Source organism: Sus scrofa, chromosome 9 (assembly GCF_000003025.6).
Source record: "Sus scrofa isolate TJ Tabasco breed Duroc chromosome 9, Sscrofa11.1, whole genome shotgun sequence".
NCBI lineage: Eukaryota > Metazoa > Chordata > Mammalia > Artiodactyla > Suidae > Sus > Sus scrofa.
This window is the reverse complement of record NC_010451.4, coordinates 95,431,482-95,451,385: the sequence shown is the minus strand read 5'-3', so window position 1 is coordinate 95,451,385 and position 19,904 is coordinate 95,431,482. Positions and strand designations below refer to the sequence as shown.

At 35.9% G+C, this 19,904-nt stretch overlaps 1 protein-coding gene across 1 annotated transcript in view; it reads right to left on the bottom strand.

Annotated features, from left to right (window-relative positions):
• SEMA3D (semaphorin 3D) overlaps nucleotides 1–19,904 on the bottom strand; it is a 205,473-nt gene that overhangs the window by 34,724 nt on the left and 150,845 nt on the right. The window contains exons 10-12 of the mRNA XM_021063476.1: nucleotides 18,884–18,998; nucleotides 17,626–17,695; nucleotides 13,722–13,866 (exon numbers count right to left, since the gene is read on the bottom strand). Coding sequence (XP_020919135.1) covers nucleotides 13,722–13,866; nucleotides 17,626–17,695; nucleotides 18,884–18,998 — 330 coding nt within the window. The remainder of the gene's footprint in view (nucleotides 1–13,721; nucleotides 13,867–17,625; nucleotides 17,696–18,883; nucleotides 18,999–19,904) is intronic.

Sequence of the window (19,904 nt, the reverse complement as noted above, 5' to 3'; positions counted from 1 at the left end):
AAATGCCACATGTAAAAGCCATATTCATTTTTTCTTCTTCCACCAAGCGTAGAAAAATTTCCTATTGCAGCTGTATATCTTAGGCATTAAAAAACCTTATTTAGGGAGTTCCAGTCATGGCTCAGTGGTTAATAAATCCGACTAGGAACTATGAGGTTTAGGGTTCAGTCCCTGGCCTTGCTCAGTGGGTTGGGGATCTGGCATTACTGTGAGCTGTGGTGTAGTGGCTCGGATCCTGAGTTGCTGTGACTGTGGTATAGGCTGGCAGCTACAACTCTGATTAGACCCCTAGCCTGGGAATCTCCATATGCCATGGGAGTGGCCCTAGAAAAGGCAAAAAGACCAAAAAAAAAAAAAAAAAAAAAAAAAAAAGAAAAGAAAAACTTATTTAAAAAAGGGTGAGTTTTCCTATGTATGTATATACTTTAGGGTCTACCTGTTCAGGGTCTACCTGTTGACACAGGCCACCTGAACATACTGTGGAGGGCCATCTACGTCTGCATCCTGCATGGCTTCCATCACTTCAGCTCCTATGACTGTAAGAAATCTGAGAACCTATTTGTGTCTCTACCTACTGTTTTGAAAAACTCTTAAGACGGTTTACAATTTGAAGGGGAAATATAAAGAGAGCACAATTACCAAAACTCTAAAATGTCAGTGATTTGCTGGAAACAATAGCAGCACAAGAGCAGAAGAGAAAGGACCTGCCCAGGCAGCTCTGAGTTGAACGGGGAAAGCCATCAGCAAGGAGCCCTGGGTGAGCGGCTATCTCCCACGGCTGGCTGCCACCCTGACTAGGTGTGATCATGTTATGTTTGGCATGCCTGCCTGTTTGTAGAGAGCCCTGAGTCATGCAGGGGGAAGCAATGGATAAGAGGAGAAAAATAGGTTTTATCCAGTGAGAGAACTCTGCCCTCGGCAAGACCCCAGACAGCTGTTGAAAGTTTTCTTCCCCTGCTGGGGCTACTCTCTACAAGTTGCTGTTTCCTTTTAAACAAATCAGAGAGGTGACTAATGCTAGGGAAGACATGGCACAAGGAAGGACTGAAAAGGCTTTCATTTTTTAACAAAATGGGAAAAATAATATAAATGTGTAAAGAAATCTGATTTTTATTTACCAAGTAAAACTTACAAATTTAATAGGTGCCATCTATCCTTCTGCTTATTGCTCTAAGAGTCAGTTAATAACATATATATGGGCAAAGAAAGATGCTATATTCAATACAAGAGATAGAAAAGCTTGGGTATAAATATACAGGAAAGTCTCTCTTTTTTTAAAGTTATCTTTCTTTGAGAAGAATTTCTATACCAAAAAAATGAAAACACTATTGAACATGATAAAGCAGCCTAGGGTTTGGAGAAGCTCATTTTAAAAGTGAATGTCGGAGTTCCCGTCATGGCGCAGCAGAAACAAATCCAACTAGGAACCATGAGGTTGCGGCTTTGATCCCTGGCCTCGCTCAGTGGGTTAAGGATCCGGCACTGCCATGAGCTGTGGTATAGGTCGCAGACGCGGCTCAGATCTGCCATTGCTGTGGCTCTGGCGTAGGCTGGCAGCTACAGCTCTGATTAGACCCCTAGCCTAGGAACCTCCATATGCCGTAGGTGCAGCCCTGAAAAGACAGAAGACAAAAAAATAAAAATTAAAATAAAAAAATAAAAGTGAATGCTTGACTTTGGAAAAGAAAGCTGAAAGCCATGTGAAAATATTGATTTATGTTATGAGCATCAGTTGCCTCACCATGTTAGAGAAACACAACCTATATACAGTTGAGGGAAAGGGTAGTGATGTGTTGTCATTTGCCCTCCCCTGTGTATCAGGTTTAGGGATTTGGAGTCAGAAGACCCAGATTGTAGTCCTGCCTCTACTTCTTCCTTGTAGAATCAAAAACCTACAAGGATTACTGTTATTGTTATTATTATTATTTTGTCTTTTTGCCTTTTCTAGGGCTGCTTCCCACTGCATATGGAGGTTCCCAGGCTAGGGGTCTAATCAGAGCTACAGCCACTGGCCTACACCAGAGCCACAGAAATGCCAGATCCTAGCCACGTCTGTGACCTATACCACAGCTCACATCAATGCCGGGTCCTTAACCCATTAAGCAAGGCCAGGGATCGAACCCCAACCTCAAGGTTCCTAGTTGGATTCGTTAACCACTGCGCCACGATGGGAACTCCCCTACAAGGATTAGAATTAAAGATATCCTCAGTAATTTATAAGTAGTGATGAAGAAACACTTTGTGATCTGGTAAGTGGAAGGCCATGCCATGAACAAATGTTGGAAAGAAAATAGAACTGAATTTAATATGACAGGGGCATCTCTGAGCTAGTGATACATAAGATGAGATTTTCCAAAGACTGCCATAGATTTTGAATTAATTGGGAAAGGTTTAGTTAAAAGAAACAACAAAATTTTATACAGTCTTCAGATGCATAAATAAGAAGACAGTGTGACACTGTGAAGGAATTCTTCCATTGTTTTTTCCATCCCATTTGGTAAGACTCTCACAATTCAACACTATACACGTCAAAAGGATGTATAAGATACTATTTTTAGAATAATTTTTCTTTTTGTACCTTTATCTTTGAATCAATCTCAAAACATCCCTTTTTTCTACAAATATAATTAAGAAACTCCTTATTTAATGGGGCCAGCCTTGGCTACAGCTCCTACCTAATTTAGAAGATTCATGAAGACTCATCAGCTCTATGAAAAGGACACAGTAGGGGAGTATGTCTTCACCCAAGCCAAATATTTTAGGTAGATCAGGAAGAGAAAACTGGATGACCAAAGGCTTTGAAGCTTGTGAATTCCATGTTTTATTTCAAATCCTGCTGTTGAAAACATGGGCCAAGGTAAAAGCTGAAATTTCTCAGCAATCATTCTAGTCCTAAGTGAAGTATCATTGTATGTATCTAGTTCACTGTATAAACTGATTATGTATTATCTATGAAACAGTATCTCCAGGATTTTCTTTAAGCAAAATCAGAAATAAATCTCAATTAAGTCTGTGATTTTTATACATGTCAGAGTAAAAATATGCCTTTCTGGAAGAGGTGGATATGCTAGGACCCACCACTTATCCATGGTATCATTTTTGGTAGGATGAAATTTCCAGTGGCCCTGGAATCAAAAGAATTTTGATTTTTCAATGTCTTTTACAGTGTTAGAAATTTTAAAAATTTGGTGGGAAATACATAAGGACTGTTAGACATATCCACATCCATATCACAGTGTGTGAGATTTTAACTCATAACAGAGAAGGGAATATAAGGGCTTTATCAGAGGGGAAAGAGTTTAGCCTTCATTTTTTATTTACTCTGGAGAAAAAAAAAAAGTGAGGAAGTCTATGTGGTGGGGCTTCTTATTTAGATGAAGATTTGAATCGTTATAGGAAGGAAGAGATTTCATTATTTTACATTTAATTGTAGCTAAAAATCACTTATCATTTTGGAGTGGTTAGGTTAAATATCTAGTTGACTAATGTATGGATATGACTTCAGATAAATGATTTTAATCTTTTCTAAATATCTGAATTCCTAAATTAGAATTGAAGATGTGAGATGTTTATTCAGGGATTACCTGAGATTTAATACTCTTAATTTTTACATGACATTTCAATTTTTTTCTCACTAAAAGGAAAGGACATATTATATATACTCAGAAATAAACCATCGAGGGGCAATAAATACAAAGAAGCAGGTTAGCTTGGTGGTTTGGTATTTTATGTACCTAAAGAGGAAAACAAAAGAAAACCAACAGGAGTTCCCATCGTGGCACAGTGGTTAACAAATCCAACTAGGAACCATGAGGTTGAGGGTTCGATCCCTGGCCTTGCTCAGTGGGTTAGGGATCCGGCGTTGCCGTGAGCTGTGGTGTAGTTTGCAGATGGGGCTCAGATCCCCGCGTTGCTGTGGCTCTGGTGTAGGCCGACAGCTACAGCTCCAATTGGACCCCTAGCCTGGGAACCTCCACATGCCACGGGAAGTGGCCCAAGAAATGGCAAAAAGACAAAAAACAAAAACAAAAACAAAAACAAAACAAAACAAAACCAAAAACAATGAAAATAATTAGAAAGTTCAAGCTAAAAATGAGATATGTGTTCAGTGTGTCCAGTGTCAGATAGTTTAAGAGCCAGAACTACTCCAAGAGGTCACATCTTTAATACAGAGTCAAGGGTGCTTTTTACCATATCATGGTGTTCTTTAAACAATAACTTTGTTTAAAATGTTTGAACCAAGGAGTTCACAGGAAATCTCAGGGCCATATCATTTGCATCACTTCTTTTTAATATCTCTATAAAGAATAGGTTTTGCTGTTGCTTAAGCTATTAATGGGAATTATAATGTATGTATTTATCATTCACCAGTGCATCCATAGTAAAAAGTTATGAAATTAAAAGGAAGTGCCTCCGACAGCAAATATAATACTCAGTGGAGAAAAGCTAAAAGCCTTCCCACTCAAATCTGGAACAAGAAAAGGATGCCCATTCTCACCACTGTTATTCAACATAGTACTGGAAGTCCTAGCCACAGCAATCAGACAAATGAAAGAAATAAAAGGCATCCAAATAGGAAGAGAAGAGGTAAAGCTGTCACTGTATGCAAATGACATGATACTATATATAGAAAACCCTAAGGACTCAACCCCAAAACTACTCAACCTGATCAAAAATTCAGCAAAGTAGTAGGGTATAAGATTAACATTCAGAAATCAGTCGCATTTCTGTATACTAACAATGAAATATTAGAAAAGGAATACAAAAATACAATACCTTTTAAAATTGCACCACAAAAAATCAAATATCTGGGTATATATACCTAACCAAGGAGGTGAAAGACTTACATGCTGAGAACTATAAAACATTAATCAAGGAAATTAAAGAAGATGTAAAGAAATGGAAAGATATTCCATGCTCCTGGGTTGGGACAATTAATACTGTAAAAATGGCCATACTACCCAAAGCAATCTACAGATTCAATGCAATCCCTATCCAGTTCCCCATGACATTTTTCACAGAACTAGAACAAACAATCCAAAAATTTATATGGAATCACAAAAGACCCAGAATTGCCAAAGCAATCCTGAAAAACAAAAACCAAGCAGGAGGCATAACTCTCCCAGACTTCAGGCAATATTACAAAGCCACAGTCATCAAGACAGTGTGGTACTGGTACCAAAACAGACATACAGACCAATGGAACAGATTTGTATACTAACTGTAGAGAGCCCAGAAATAAACCCTGACACCTATGGGCAATTAATCTTTGACAAAGGAGGCAAGAACATAAAATGGGAAAAAGACAGTCTTTTCAGCAAGCACTGCTTAGGAAACCTGGACAGCTACATGTAAATCAATGAAACTAGAACACACCCTCACACCCTGCATGAAAATGAACTCAAAATGGCTAAAAGACTTAAATATAAGACAGGACACCATCAAACTCCTGGAAGAGAACATAGGCAAAACATTCTCTGACATCAACCTTACGAATATTTTCTCAGGTCAGTCTCCCAAAGCAACAGAAATAAAAGCAAAAATAAACCAATGGGACCTCATCAAACTGACAAGCTTTTGCACAGCAAAGAATACCAAAGAGAAAACAAAAATACAGCTTACAGAATTGGAGGGAGAAAATAGTTTTCAATGATGCAACTGACAAGGGCTTAATCTCTAAAATATACAAGCAATTTATACAACTCAACAGCAAAAAAGCCAACAACCCAATGGAAAAATGGGCAAAGGACCTGAATAGACATTTTTCCAAGGAAAATGTACAGATGGTCAACAAGCACATGAAAGAATGCTCAACATCCCTGATTATTAGAGACATGCAAATCAAAACTCCCACGAGATACCAGTCAGAATGGCCATCATAATAATAAGTCCACAAATAACAAGTGCTGGAGGAGTTGTGGAGAAAAGGGAACCCTCCTGCACTGTTGGTGGGAATGTAAGCTGGTACAACCACTATGGAAAACAGTATGGAGGTACCTTAGAAAACTATACGTAGAACTACCACATGACCCAGCAATCCCACTCTTGGGCATATATCCGGGTAAAACTTTCCTTAAAAAAGCCACATGCACCCGCATGTTCATTGCAGCACTATTCACAATAGCCAAGACATGGAAATAACCCAAATGTCCATCGACCGACGATTGGATTAGGAAGAAGTGGTATATATACACAATGGAACGCTACTCAGCCATAAAAAAGAATGAAATAATGCCATTTGTAGCAACATGGATGGAACTAGAGACTCTCATACTGAGTGAAGTAAGTCAGAAAGAGAAAGACAAATACTGTATGATATCACTTACATCTGGAATGTAATATAGGGCACAAAGGAACCTTTCCAAAGAAAAGAAAATCATGGACTTGGAGAACAGACTTGTGGTTGCCTAGGGGCGGGGGGAGGGAGTGGGATGGATTGGGAGCTTGGGGTTAATAGATGCAAACTATTGCTTTTGGAATGGATTAGCAATGAGATCCTGCTGTGTAGCACTGAGAACTATGTCTAGTCAGTTATGATGGAGCATGATATGGGAGAAAATATAATGTATACATGTATGTATGTAAATGTGTTGGTAAAATAACAATAAAAAACTCAAATAAAATTAACAAAACATAAAAAAATAATAAAAACAAATAAATAAAAGGCAGTGCCTGTAATAACCTGTTTTTGCTCCCTAGCAAAGAATGAAGCCTTAGTTGAGAAATTCACATTTAAGTTTTCACCTTAAAAAATAAAGCTGAAACATTTAACAGTAAAAGTAGTAACTATTTGGGAGGAAATGGAATTTGAAAATGAATTGTTAGGAGTTCCTTTGTGGCACAGGGGCTTAAGGATCTGGTGCTGTAACTGCAGTCACTCAGACCTCTGTTGTGGCATGGGTTCAATCCCTGGCCTGGGAATTTATGCATGTCACCAGCATAGCCAAAAAAATGTATTATATCTAGAAGTGGGATTGCTGGATCATATGGTAGTTCTACTTTTTAACATGACAACCTTTCATACCATATGTGGAAACAACCTAAATGTTCACTGATGAATGAATTATAAAAGTGGTATAAACATACAGTGGAATATTATTCAGTCTTAAAAAGGAAACCCTGCCACTTGTGATAACACAGATAAACCGAAAGGACTGTTACACTAAGTGCAGTAAGTCAGTCACAGAGGAGCAAAAATTCCTTAATTCCACTTACATATGTAAAACATAGGCGGATTCATGGAACCAAAGAATAGAACTGTGGTTGCCAGGGACTGGAAAGAGTGGAAAATGGGAATTCTCTAATCAGTGGAATAACATTTCAGATACATAAGGTGAGTTCCAGAGATCTATATACAACACTTCAGCCTGTAGATAATAATACAGTATTGTACACTTAAAAATCTGTTAAGGTAATCTCACGTGTTCCTCCGACAATAAAATCTTTTTTCAAAAAGTCCTTTCATCTCACCATTTTATTAAGAGAATAGTTTAAAAACTGAAGCTCAATTTCAAGTAAGCATGTACTAATATTTACATTTATGCATAAAACATATAAATTCCTTATCAATACAGAATAAAACTGTAGCACAAATGTTTAATAAATAAAATGTCAAAAATAAAATATTCTACCTTTATAAATCTTCCCCAGATTGTTATTTTTGGCTTAATCCCAGTTTGGTTTCCATATATGACCCATTATCACTCAGAGTATGGTAGATTCTTCCACACTGCGTTTCCTTGGAACTATTACCAAGACCCAGCAATTAAAAGACTGAAAAAGTGCCTTTGAACAATATATAGTTTGTTCAGACACTTTGTTTGGACACTAGAGGGCACAAGAATCACTTCAAGTCAAGGAATTCTGTGAGATTAAACTTGGGCATTCTTGAATTTCCAGGATTGTTAATATTGTAGGGTAGTGATATGACTGTAAGGCTAGGAGTGTAGGTTTGGGTTTTTAATCACAGCAAGTACAGAAGTCTGGCAGACTAAAACATTTAAGTAGGTATGGCACTTAATAATGACAATGTCAATTGAAGGCACTGCTGGGAGAATGGCCTAGGATTCAAACCTAGTGGATGAGAAAAATATAAATGCAAAACAAAGGTTGTTTTTAAAATAATCTATTGTAAAATTTTAACCGGAAAGTGGCTGTTAGTAAAGATCCTGACATTTCATAGAAAGCAAATTATTCAGCAATGCTTTAAAATATGTTTCCCTAAATTACAATAAAAGAAATGACGAGTGCAATAAGGCTTCAGTGCATCATTATTATTCTTATAGAGGACAGACTGATTCCTGGAGAAACAGTTTAAGTTTCTGTTTGGTTGTTTGATTTTCTTACTTTGAAGGCAGAATGGCATTGAAATTAATAGCATCTGATTCAGAGTTACGTAGATCCAAATTTAATCCATATCACCACTTAGCAAACCATGAGACCATAAGCATGTGCTTAACCTCACTGGGCTTTTTATAATTTCTTAATTGAAGTATAGTGATTTATGATGTTACGTTAGTTTCTGATATACAGCAGTGATTCATATATATATATATATATTTATGTGTGTATGTATATATGTACATATATATATTCTTTTTCAGATTCTTCTCCATTATAGATACTGAGTACAGTTCTCTGTAGTATATAGTAGGACTCTGTTTATGTATTTTATATATAGTAAATTTGTATCAGCTAAATCCAAACTCCTGATTTATCCCTCCCCTCCTCTCTCTCTTTTGGCAACCATTTATTTTCTACATCTGTCAGTCTGTTTCTTTTTTGTAAATAAGTTCAATTGTATCCTTTTTTTAGATTCCACATATAAATGATATATATATATGATATTTGTCCTTCTCTGTCTGGCTTAGTTCATTAACTATGATAATCTCTAGGTCCATCCATGTTGCTGCAAATGGCATTATTTCATTTTTTATTAGGCATGAATGCCATGTCTTCTTTAGGCATTCATCTGTGGATAGACATTTAGGTTCATTGGGCTTTTTCTTATCCACAAAATTGGGATATTAATATCCACACCATCAAATTGTTTGTAAGGATGTACAGATAAATACAAGTCCTTATCCCTATGTCTGGATCATGATACAGGTTCAGTAATGGTTTTTGACAAAAATTTCCAAATTGGAGGTTTATAGAAAATAAAAAGACTCATAGCTTCACTTAAAAATTACTGAAATTAGGTTGCTTAAAAAAAAAAAAAACACACACACACATGGACAAGTATGTCAGGAGAATATGTGAAAATAAATGCGGTTAACTTAAGTAGGGTATGCTGTAGTATATCAGTCAGATGAAATTAGGGGACAGGTGAATGTGAAAGAATATTAAAGAGGAGAGGAGAGAATACTAGTCAGAAAACACCAGCATCCCTCTTCACTCTGCTGTGTTGGTGATATCATATTGAGAAAGTTATTACTCCTGGCATTAGTTTCCTCCTCTGTAGGAAAAATGAGGGAGAATTACGTGGTCTCTCTCATCCATTCTGTGTTTTAGATTTTCAGACTTCTTTATAAGAGTCGTTACTTGATACACCATAAAATATACTTTTAATAATTAAATGACGGAGTTATTTAAAATGGTACTTAGTTTATGAAAAGTGAACAGATTTTCATATCAAACAGATAATGTTCCTAACTTCAGCACCAGCCCTCCAAATATAAAATGTGGAAAATCTAACTAATAGCATTATATGCAAATAAAAGGTAAGATATTGACTGAAAATAAGTAAAGAATTAATGAAGCAAAAGGTTACACACTTAGGTATAATTTTAGACATTTCCAAATTTGGTCACAGAGATTTCAATGAGAATACAAAAGTAGTTAGTTGCTTAGAAATAATTGATACTCTTTGGCTACAGTAGCTTTCTCAATACTCCTGCAAAGCCTCCATCGGGAGTGGTCCTATCACACACAGAACCAACTAAAAAAATATGGTCAATTAAAAATAATATAAAAATATATTAGTTATATTATTTTACATAAATAGAAATTTTAAACTGGCTTATCTGGTTGCTCCCCATCTAAAACCAATGTAGATATAATCTGAGTTTAGTTCAGAAAAAGAAAGAATGCCCCTTTTAGCTGACCATAAAGCAACATAAAAAATCTCTGACAGTAACTAGGATATATTTTTCTTTATTTAAATTCTATAAAAGAACATAATGTACCTGATCAAAGAGACTATTCTACTGGAGTATTCCTAAAGGAGACTTTGTCTGTCTGTTACCAACAGCAGCCCAAGTACTGGCTACAGATAAAACATTAGTTACAAGGCATAATTTTCAAAGTTTAGTTTCAAAGGCAAATGTGTTTACACATTTACAAAAGCATAAGGACTCTGTGAGACATACTAATATTTAGAAAGGATAAGTAACTGTTAAATGGCACTCCCTTATTCATGATAATATTTTTCCTTTTATCTAAATTATTAAAAAGGATTTTTGGTAGTCTGGATACAATTTATTGCCTAGATAATTTTGAACTCTTTGAGAAAATATCTGGAGTTCGCCTCATGGCTCAGCAGAAATGAATATGACTTGGCATCATGAGGACACAGGTTCGATCCCTGGCCTTGCTCAGTGGGTTAAGGATCCAGTGTTGCTGTGAGCTGTGGTGTACGTCACAGACATGGCTTGGATTTATGTTGCTGTGGCTGTGGTGTAGGCCAGCAGCTTACAGCTCGATTTGTCCCCTGGCCTGGGAACTTCCATATGCCATGAGCGCGGCCCCAAAAAGACAAAAAATTAAAAAAAAAAAAAAAAGAAAAAGAAAAAAGAAAAGGAAAATATCTACAGTGTAAACACTTTATATTTTGAGTAATTCAGCAGCAAAATCTGCTCTGTTTAACTTAATATGGTGCTTCTTTGCTCACTGGTGAAAAACCCTTCCCACCAGCATGTATGTTTTACTGCTAGGAAGTCACTTACATGTCAGAGAAGTGCTGTGTGGTTATGAGGAGAGTCATGTAACAAAGGAGTTGCCTTTTAGCTTCCATGACATTTGGAGCAGGGAAGTGGTGACAACAGGCACCTTTGCAACACTTCCAACTTACGCTGTCATTGTAAAGTGATGTGATCTGGATGTATCAGCAGGTGGTCATTTTGATAATTTCAATTTCTTAGTATTATAAGAATCAACTTCTGTATACAGGTAGGCAAATAACTTTCTATAATTAACGTAGATGGTTTCAGTCCCAAATTCCTTCTTCTGCAACATCCAGATAAATGAAAAAAAAATTTTTTTTTAATGGCCTGAATGCCACTATGAAGAACAGCATGGGGATTTCTTGAAAAACTAAAAATAGAGCTAACATTGATCCTACAACCCCACTCCTGGACATATATCTGGAGAAAACCATGATTTGAAAAGATACATGCACCCCAACATTCACAGCAGCACTATTCACAACAGTCACAACATGGAAACACCTAAATGACAATGCACAGAAGGATGGAAAAGGAAGATATGGTGTACACACACACACACACACACACACAACACACACACATACACACACACACACACACACTGGACTACTAATCAGCCATAAAAAAAAGAATGAAGTAATGCCATTTGCAAGCAACATGTAGGGACCTAGAAATTATTATACTAAGTGAAGCCAATTACAAATATATATCATTTATTTGTGGAATCTAAAAAAAAGATACAAATGAATTTATTTATATTCAGAAATAGACTCATAGCTATAGAAAACAAATTTATGGTTAGTTACCCAAGAGGAAAAGGGAGAAGGGGTGAATTAGGAGTTTGGGATTAAAATATACACACTACTGTTTATAAAATAGAAAACCAACAAGGACCTACTATATAGCCCAGGGAACTAAACTCAATATCTTGTAATAACCATATTGGAAGAGAATGTGAAAAAAAAAAAACTATATAATTGAATCACTTTGCTGTATACCTGAAACTAATACAACATTATAAATCTACTATATTTCAATAACAAATTTTAAAAAACAAATTTAAAAAATGGCCTGAATGGTCACAGTCTTTATTTTTTAAAACAAATTCATGTAGAAACAACTCAAAATATGATTGTCCCTGATATTTAACCCTAGGATCCTAGTATGGTAAAATTTCCCCAGCTAGAGATCTCTCTGAATTTAAACCATGATCCTAAAAAAACACAAAACAAAACAAAACAAAACTTTCTCAAAATATTATATATATATATTATATATGTAATATATATTCATTATATAGTATGTATATTTAGTAAAACATTTTCCATGGAAGGGAAAAATAGATATAACTTAACATAGAGTTTTTAATATAGTGTCATAGTACAAGGACTAAGAGCTAGGATTCTGCCAACATGACATCTGGGTTTAAAACTCAACTGCACCACTCACCGGCTTTATGACCTTGGGCAGGTTGGTGCACCTCTGTCTGAGATGGCTCATCAGTAAAAGGGTATTAATAATAACAACACTTGAGCTTCACAGAGTCATTATAAAGATTAGTTGAAATTTGTAAAACCTTTAGAAAAGCACCTGCATGGCCTAAGAGTTCCCATACCCTATGTTACCGTTTTTTAAATAAAGAATAGAACAATCAAATACAGCTTTGATGTTCAAAGAAAACAAAAAGTGAATACTGAAAATCTAAATTTTGCTTGCAAAAAAATTATTTCCACAACAGTGGTGATCACCTCATAATCAGTCAGGAAAATATCCCTGAAACACATTTACATTGAGGAATTATGGAAGGGGAAATAGACATGGTCGTGAAGTGTATTTCCCAAATTTAACTGGGTTATATAATAGCGAGATGAAAAGAGAATTCCAAAAGCCTGGCTACCAGCTGTTTCCTCTTTAAGAACAAACATATGACAAAACAAAACTCAGTAGAATAAGTTCATGGTTTTTATGAGATTTTGATGATTATTTTAGAGCACTTGGTAGAAAATATTCAAAATGAATTCTAATTTTTTTTAAAAAAAGGCATTTTCCCCTTTACACTATGTCAATTAAACAATCCTAAAATAGTTTAATAACAAATTGTCTTAATCATATCAACAAAAACCTTCATTTATAATTCATATACAGATTTTAAACTGCAAATTTTTTAAAACAGATGCATAAACTCTACAACACATTTCTTATGAGTTTCATCTCTGTTCTAAACATGACTTAAGCCATTTGAATAGAATTTTGGACTCAAACTTCCTAGGTCTTTCCACATATGCATGTAATTCCAAGGTACAACATAATAAATGATTAAGCGCAGAGCAAGAGAAGAAATGATTGAAATGAGCCATTATAACTGATGTAGACTTTTTAAAGTAGAAGTGGGAAGATCTAGCTCTATGCAGAGCTGAAGGTGAGAGTAAATACTTATTTGACATTTCCACCTAACTTGGAATATTGGGCATTGTAGATACTAAATCATTTTGACAGTTCTATGGACATACTGAGGATAAACACTATATTCTTGGGGTGGTCTTCTCCTTATGGTATAGCCCATTGTTTCCTGTACTACTTAAAAATCTTACTCGAAAGAACAATATTAAGTTCCAGTGAAGGATAGTCATTGTAATACATAACTGTAAATAAATAATAGTTATTTTAAAAACCACAGTGCATGTTGCTGTGGTGATTAACACAGTTTATTAAAATAGAATTAGGAAGAGAATTTGGGCCTAAGAAAATAATTTGATTATTAAGTTGGATACATACTGTGCCAGGTCGAGGATACGGGATCCTTCCATCATACTGCACCCAACGATGGTCTGCACTTTCCTTATGAGCATATGGACCATTAAAAACTGCTCTGATGTCTGCCATGCTATACACACACACAGCAGAGCCTTTAAAGATGGAGCTGCAAGAAAGCAACATGATTCCATCATTCACTGGTTCATTCAGTGGACATTTACTAGGTACATATTATAAAACCAGGTGCTATGGACACATTTATTCAGGATATTCTATTTGACAGGTGCTGCAGACAAAATGTCCTCAAGGAGCTTACAGCCAAGTAATCCTGAATAACATTTGATAATAGTCACATTACAGGTAATTATAGCAAGCTAAGCAAGCAGGCAGTTGGATACCAATACAGGACTGTGTGATAAGTTTTCAGGGAGTAGGTAGCATCTAAATTGACAGCTGATAAATAAAGAGTAATTACCTAGAAAAACTGGTAGAAAGGAATATGCAGGAAAGGGTATTATATTTATTCGCATGCTCTTGAGTTTGTCTTTAAGTTATTATAGCATAATGCCTTGTAAAGAACTTACAATTTAAAAGTTACATTATCTTTTTTTTTTTCTTTTTAGAGCCACACCTGCGGCATATGGAAATTCCCAGGCTAGGGGTCGAATTGGAGCTGCAGCTGCCAGCCTACACCACAGTGATGCCAGATCCAAGCTAACCATGCCTGCAACCTGCATCACAGCTTGTGACAATGCTGGATCCTTAACCCACAGAGAGAGGTCAGGGAGAACCCATATCCTCATCAATGCTAGTCAGGTTTTCAACCCACTGAGCCCCAGTGGGAATTCCCTATGTATCTTTTTAGAAAAAGAATATTGAGATATGTAAATAATAAATATCTAATTTATCTGTTTTTCTTAAAGTAAGTTAATATCCATAAATACTGGCCATGAGTAATTTCCTCATATAATTTTTATTAATTAAGAAAAAACTTTAATATCTTTTTTTGCTCCTTTTTGAATTTCAGAGTTTATGTAAATTATCTGATGCTTAAAATTAATCATGATTACACAGGAGTTCCCATTGCGGCTCAGTGGTTAACAAACCCTACTAGTATCCATGAGGATATAGGTTCAATCCCTGGCCTTGTTCAGTGGGTTAGGATCTGGTGTTACTGTGAGCTGTGGTGTATGTCGCAGACACATCTCAGATCCCATGTTGCTGTGGCTTTGGTATAGGCCAGCAGCTACAGCTCCAATTCCACCGCTAGCCTAGAACCTCCATATGCCACAAATTGAGCCTTAAAAAGACAAAAGACCAAAAAAAAAAAATGATGATTATGCAGAAGGGGGCATATCAATTTAAGAAGCAGAAAAGCTCCATGGGAACTGAACAAATTTTTGCAACCAATGATGAAAACTGTTATCACTGTCATCAAATATTCCATCTTTGTTTTATTTCTGGAAATTAAAAGGCATTTTCTTTGAGTCACAAACTTTCAATGATTCTTGTTCTTAAAAACAAGATCACCACGCTAAGAGACTTATCATCTCAGCACTACCTAAATGAACTTAAGATTCCCTAGCATGAGTAACTCAATCATTAATATTCTTGGAATGGCATTAGAGGGAAGCACAGGTGGCTGATGGTAAACAGGCAGCTGGGAGAAAACTAGCTGCTAAGAAGGGAAATGATGGTCCCATAAAAACCCCATGATCTGCTTATGCTATTTTAAAGGAATGATACATCATGCTTAATGGTATTGGTGTTACTGCACATTAATTACATCTTGTCATTAGACCAAGGATGTGACTTGCCTCCCAACATTACCTCAGTCTCCAGGGCAGCATTAAAAATAATCAAGTACACCAAGAACAAAGAGATGACTTGTAACTTCACACACTCTGGGTGGGCAAAGGCTCAGTAAGAGAAAAAGAGAACTGTCTTGGGGCTACACTTCCCTGGCACATTATCTATACCTTGTGTGTGAAATACAGTGACTTTAAAGAAAGTTCTATGAATGGAAAGATATTTAACTTAAGAAACTAGAAGCGCTGGCTCTTCCTGCACCTTTTTAGTTCAGATATAAATTAGCAGAAAATTGGAGTTCAAAATAGCAGCTTCTTAGGACATCATCTTTATTTCTCTATTTATCTATCTATCTATCTACCTACCTACCTACCTATTTTATTTTTAGGGCCACATGTGTGGCATATGGAAGGGGTCAAATTGGAGCTGCAGCTGCCAGCCTAAGCCACAGCCATGCCAGATCTGAGCAGAGTCTGTGATCTATACCATAGCTCACGGCCATGCTGGATCCTTAAACCACTGAGTGAAGCAATGGAGTAAACCCTCATCCTCATGAATTCTAGTCCAGCTCTTAACCTGCTGAGCTACAAAAGGAATTCCTGATTCCCATTTTCACATTCTGTCTTATAGTTAACCAAATAGCATTTTGCTTTTTGACATATTCTAAATCAATAGTACATTTGAGTTTATAATAAGGTAAACTAAATGACAGTAACATCTCAGAAAAAAATTATATCTTGCCCATGAAACATTTTAATAATTTATTCAAAAGGAGGCAATAAGACCATTTCTCTATCACTAATGCCAATACTGCCAATTCCTCCAATACTGATATTAGTACATATTGATAATGATTAATAATAGCACTATGGAGGGAGTTCCCATTGTGGTGCAACAAAAATGAATCTGACTAGTATTCATGAGCATGTGAGTTTGATCCCTGGCCTTGCTCAGTGGGTTAAGGATCCAGCATTGCCATGAGCTGTGGTGTAGGTTGCAGACACGGCTTGGATCCTGTGTTGCTGTGGCTGTGTCATAGGCCAGCAGCTGTAGCTCTGCCTAGCCTGGGAACGTCCACATGTCATGGATGCGGCCCTAAAAAAGCAAATAAATAAATAAATAAATAACAGCACTTTGGAAAAAGTGAAAAGAATTTCAAAGAATGTAATACAGGCAGTCATAGATAAAAAGAATAAAGGAACACTTGGAACAGTCAAATGTAAGTTACTAATTTAAATGAAATTATTATTAAATAGATTAAGTGGGGTCCATATATTCCTTGAGAAAGCTTCATAGCTGCTAGCACAACTTTTAAGGAAGTCACAGAGGCTCATGATAAGTACAGGACAATATTAGGTATAACAAAGACAAAAAATTAGGAAAACACCTGTAGTTCTATAGTCTTATTACTGCCACTAATTTGGGCAAATACATATAATACAAAATTCCCTTTCCTAAATAAGAGCAGTGATGACATGGTGATTTTAACAGCCACCTTCCCGTCTTTGTAGAGTAATGGGGAAATGCACATAAAGTCAAGAGTGTCATCTCATAATTACAGCCTAGACAAAACTATGACCTTTCTTTCTTTCTTCCTTCCTTTCTTTCTTTTTTGTGGCTGTACCCATGGCATGCAGAAGTTCCGGGGCTAGGGATCAAACCTGTGCCACAGCAGTGACGTCACTGGATCCTTAACCTGCTGTACCACCAGGGAACTCCCGGACATATATTTCTTTAGTACTGCCTCTATGTCATACAACTTGAACTGTTTACTATAATTAGGATATGCATATGCCTTTGCATCCAGTAATTGTAGTCCAGGAGTTTAGCTCACAAACACACTTGCTCATACAGGGAAAAGTGTATGTAAATGCTTTTTTTTGTTGAAGCACTATAACTACTAGCAACTGAAATATGTGTGTAAAGGTGACCAGTTAAATAAATTGTGGTAATTGGTATAGGAGATACTTTGCTGGTATAAAAAGAACAGAGTCATTTCTAGGAAACACTGAATGAAAAAGCAAAATGAAAAAAAATGTACATTTTTTCATGTAAAAGAAAGGAATAAAAAGAACACAGAACTATGGTAGGATTATAAGCATTTTTTTAAACTTACCTGGTTGTGGTAAAGACTCCATATACTACAGGATTTCTTTCATCTCTTGTGGGGAGTAAGTAAATGTCTTCTATTAATGGGGAAAATAATGATTTACCATATTTGAATTTTTTAATATTACACACTTGCTTTTTTCATTAATAATATAATATTCCTGAGACTCTAAACAGCATATAAAATTAGCATAACAATGAAAGTCCGTATATTATGACACAAGAAATTAAGAGTAAAAGAATGGTTTTCACTAGCTCTGTGACACTGGGTTGAACATTTAAACTTGACTTCAATCACCTATAAATGGGATGGTTCACTTGATAATATCCATGACTATTACCAATTAGGAGTATGTGATTTCATATGGAATAGAAACTAAAACCAGGTTATTTTTACCCTTCAGTGTAAAACAGTGTTGTCCTGTAGTTGTCTAAACTTATTAGTAATTCATTTGCCTTTTTGGTAACAATATGAAAATTGCTAGACTAGCTAATTTCTTGTTCATGACTACTTTTGCAATTATTTGTGCAATGCACTGATACTGAAATATGTGTAAATAACATTCTTTCAAATATTATTTAAGAGATAAGCATGCTTACATATGACACAAGAGACCATCCATGAATAGTAAATACATACTTTAATGCTGGTAAGTACAATAGTGACAAAAATTATTCAGTGGTATCATCATTTTTACACTACATGGCAAAACCAAAAAAAAAAAAAAAAAGTCTAAAAGGTAAAAGCTAATGACACTAACTTTAAATACAACTGAAAAGCACCTTCTGGAATAGCTTTGAGAGGAGTAAAGGGGGAAAATGACAAAGAAGGATCTAATGCTTCTCTGAGTATTCTTTTCATTAAGATGTTGGAAGGATAGAGTTCACCAGATCTCCTGGGCTTTCCAGCAGAGGTATCTACAGAATAAAGAACCCACATTCTTGCTACCTATGGCCAGTGGCTCCTTCTAGACAAAAGACTGCATGAAGCATGGATGGACTTTGTGGTCCCAGAGCTAGTACTTTTCTTCTCTTGCTGCAGTTCTAAATCCCTCCTTTACTTTAAGGATGCTTTCAGAGAGGAAGTGCTTCTTTACAACGTGAGCACCTCCATGTTCTTTGTGTGTGCAAATTTAGTAAGCACCACTTCCTACAAGCTGTCCCTGGATACATGATCAGGCATTTGGGTCTAAAATGAAGTAAATGCTGAAGACTTAATTAGGCAATAAGACTTTTTTTAAGAAAAAAAGAAACATGTGACTTACGAAGCTCATCAAAATGCGTATCTGCCCCATCACTCCCAGGAATTGAGCAAATCAATCTGGCCTTGAGAAAAGTGGTCCATTTGTTTATCAGGCTGCGTTGTCCACCTACATCATTCTAGGGAAAAAAGGGACAAACAAAGATTCAGATTTATCAACGTGATTCTGTCACCAACTAAAAGTGGCGGTCATTACAGGCAATCTTATTAATGTCATTGTTTATGAAGACAGCTTACATATTTAGGTCCTTAAACTTTCGAAGGAGGGAAAAAGCAGTTTTGTCCCTCAACATTAAATCCTTTTCTCACAGTTAAATATGTAGTGTAAACGCCACAGCTCTGCTGAATGAGCAGATGCACGCAAGCCAACAGTAAATAAAGCAGGCTTGGAATCAACTCCCATCTCTGCCAATTTTTGCTCTATGACCTACAAAAGGCTATTTAATTCTCCAAGTCTCTGTTTTCTCATTGATAAAATCTTATGTGGTTATTGTGATGATTAAATGGAAAAAATGTGGTAAAGTGCTTAGCAGAGACCAAGTAACTTGTTTTCAAGAAATGTTAGCACTGACTTGTACATTATGCATATGATTTAGATCAATGTTTGCAAATTTTAGACATATGCCTTGGTGTAGAGCTGAAAATAGCCCTTTCCAAATTTAGAACCCTACTAATTAAACACCAAGGCAATATAAACATACACATAATAGCAATCTTGTTTTAAATTCTAATTGATTTTTTTCCCACACTATTTTATTCTGAAATATTTCACTAAAAATGTTCTTTAGTGGCTGGTAAGTGAAATGGGTGAAGATGGTCAAAAGGTACAAACTTCCAATTATAAAATAAATGTCATGGAGATGTAATATACAACATAGTGACTATAGCTAATAATACTGTATTGCATATTTGAAAGCTAAGAGAGTAAAAATATAAATTTGTAGCTTTGTAGGATAATGGATGTTGACTTGTGATCCTTTTGCAATATATATAAATATAAAATCATAATATTGTACACCTAATAT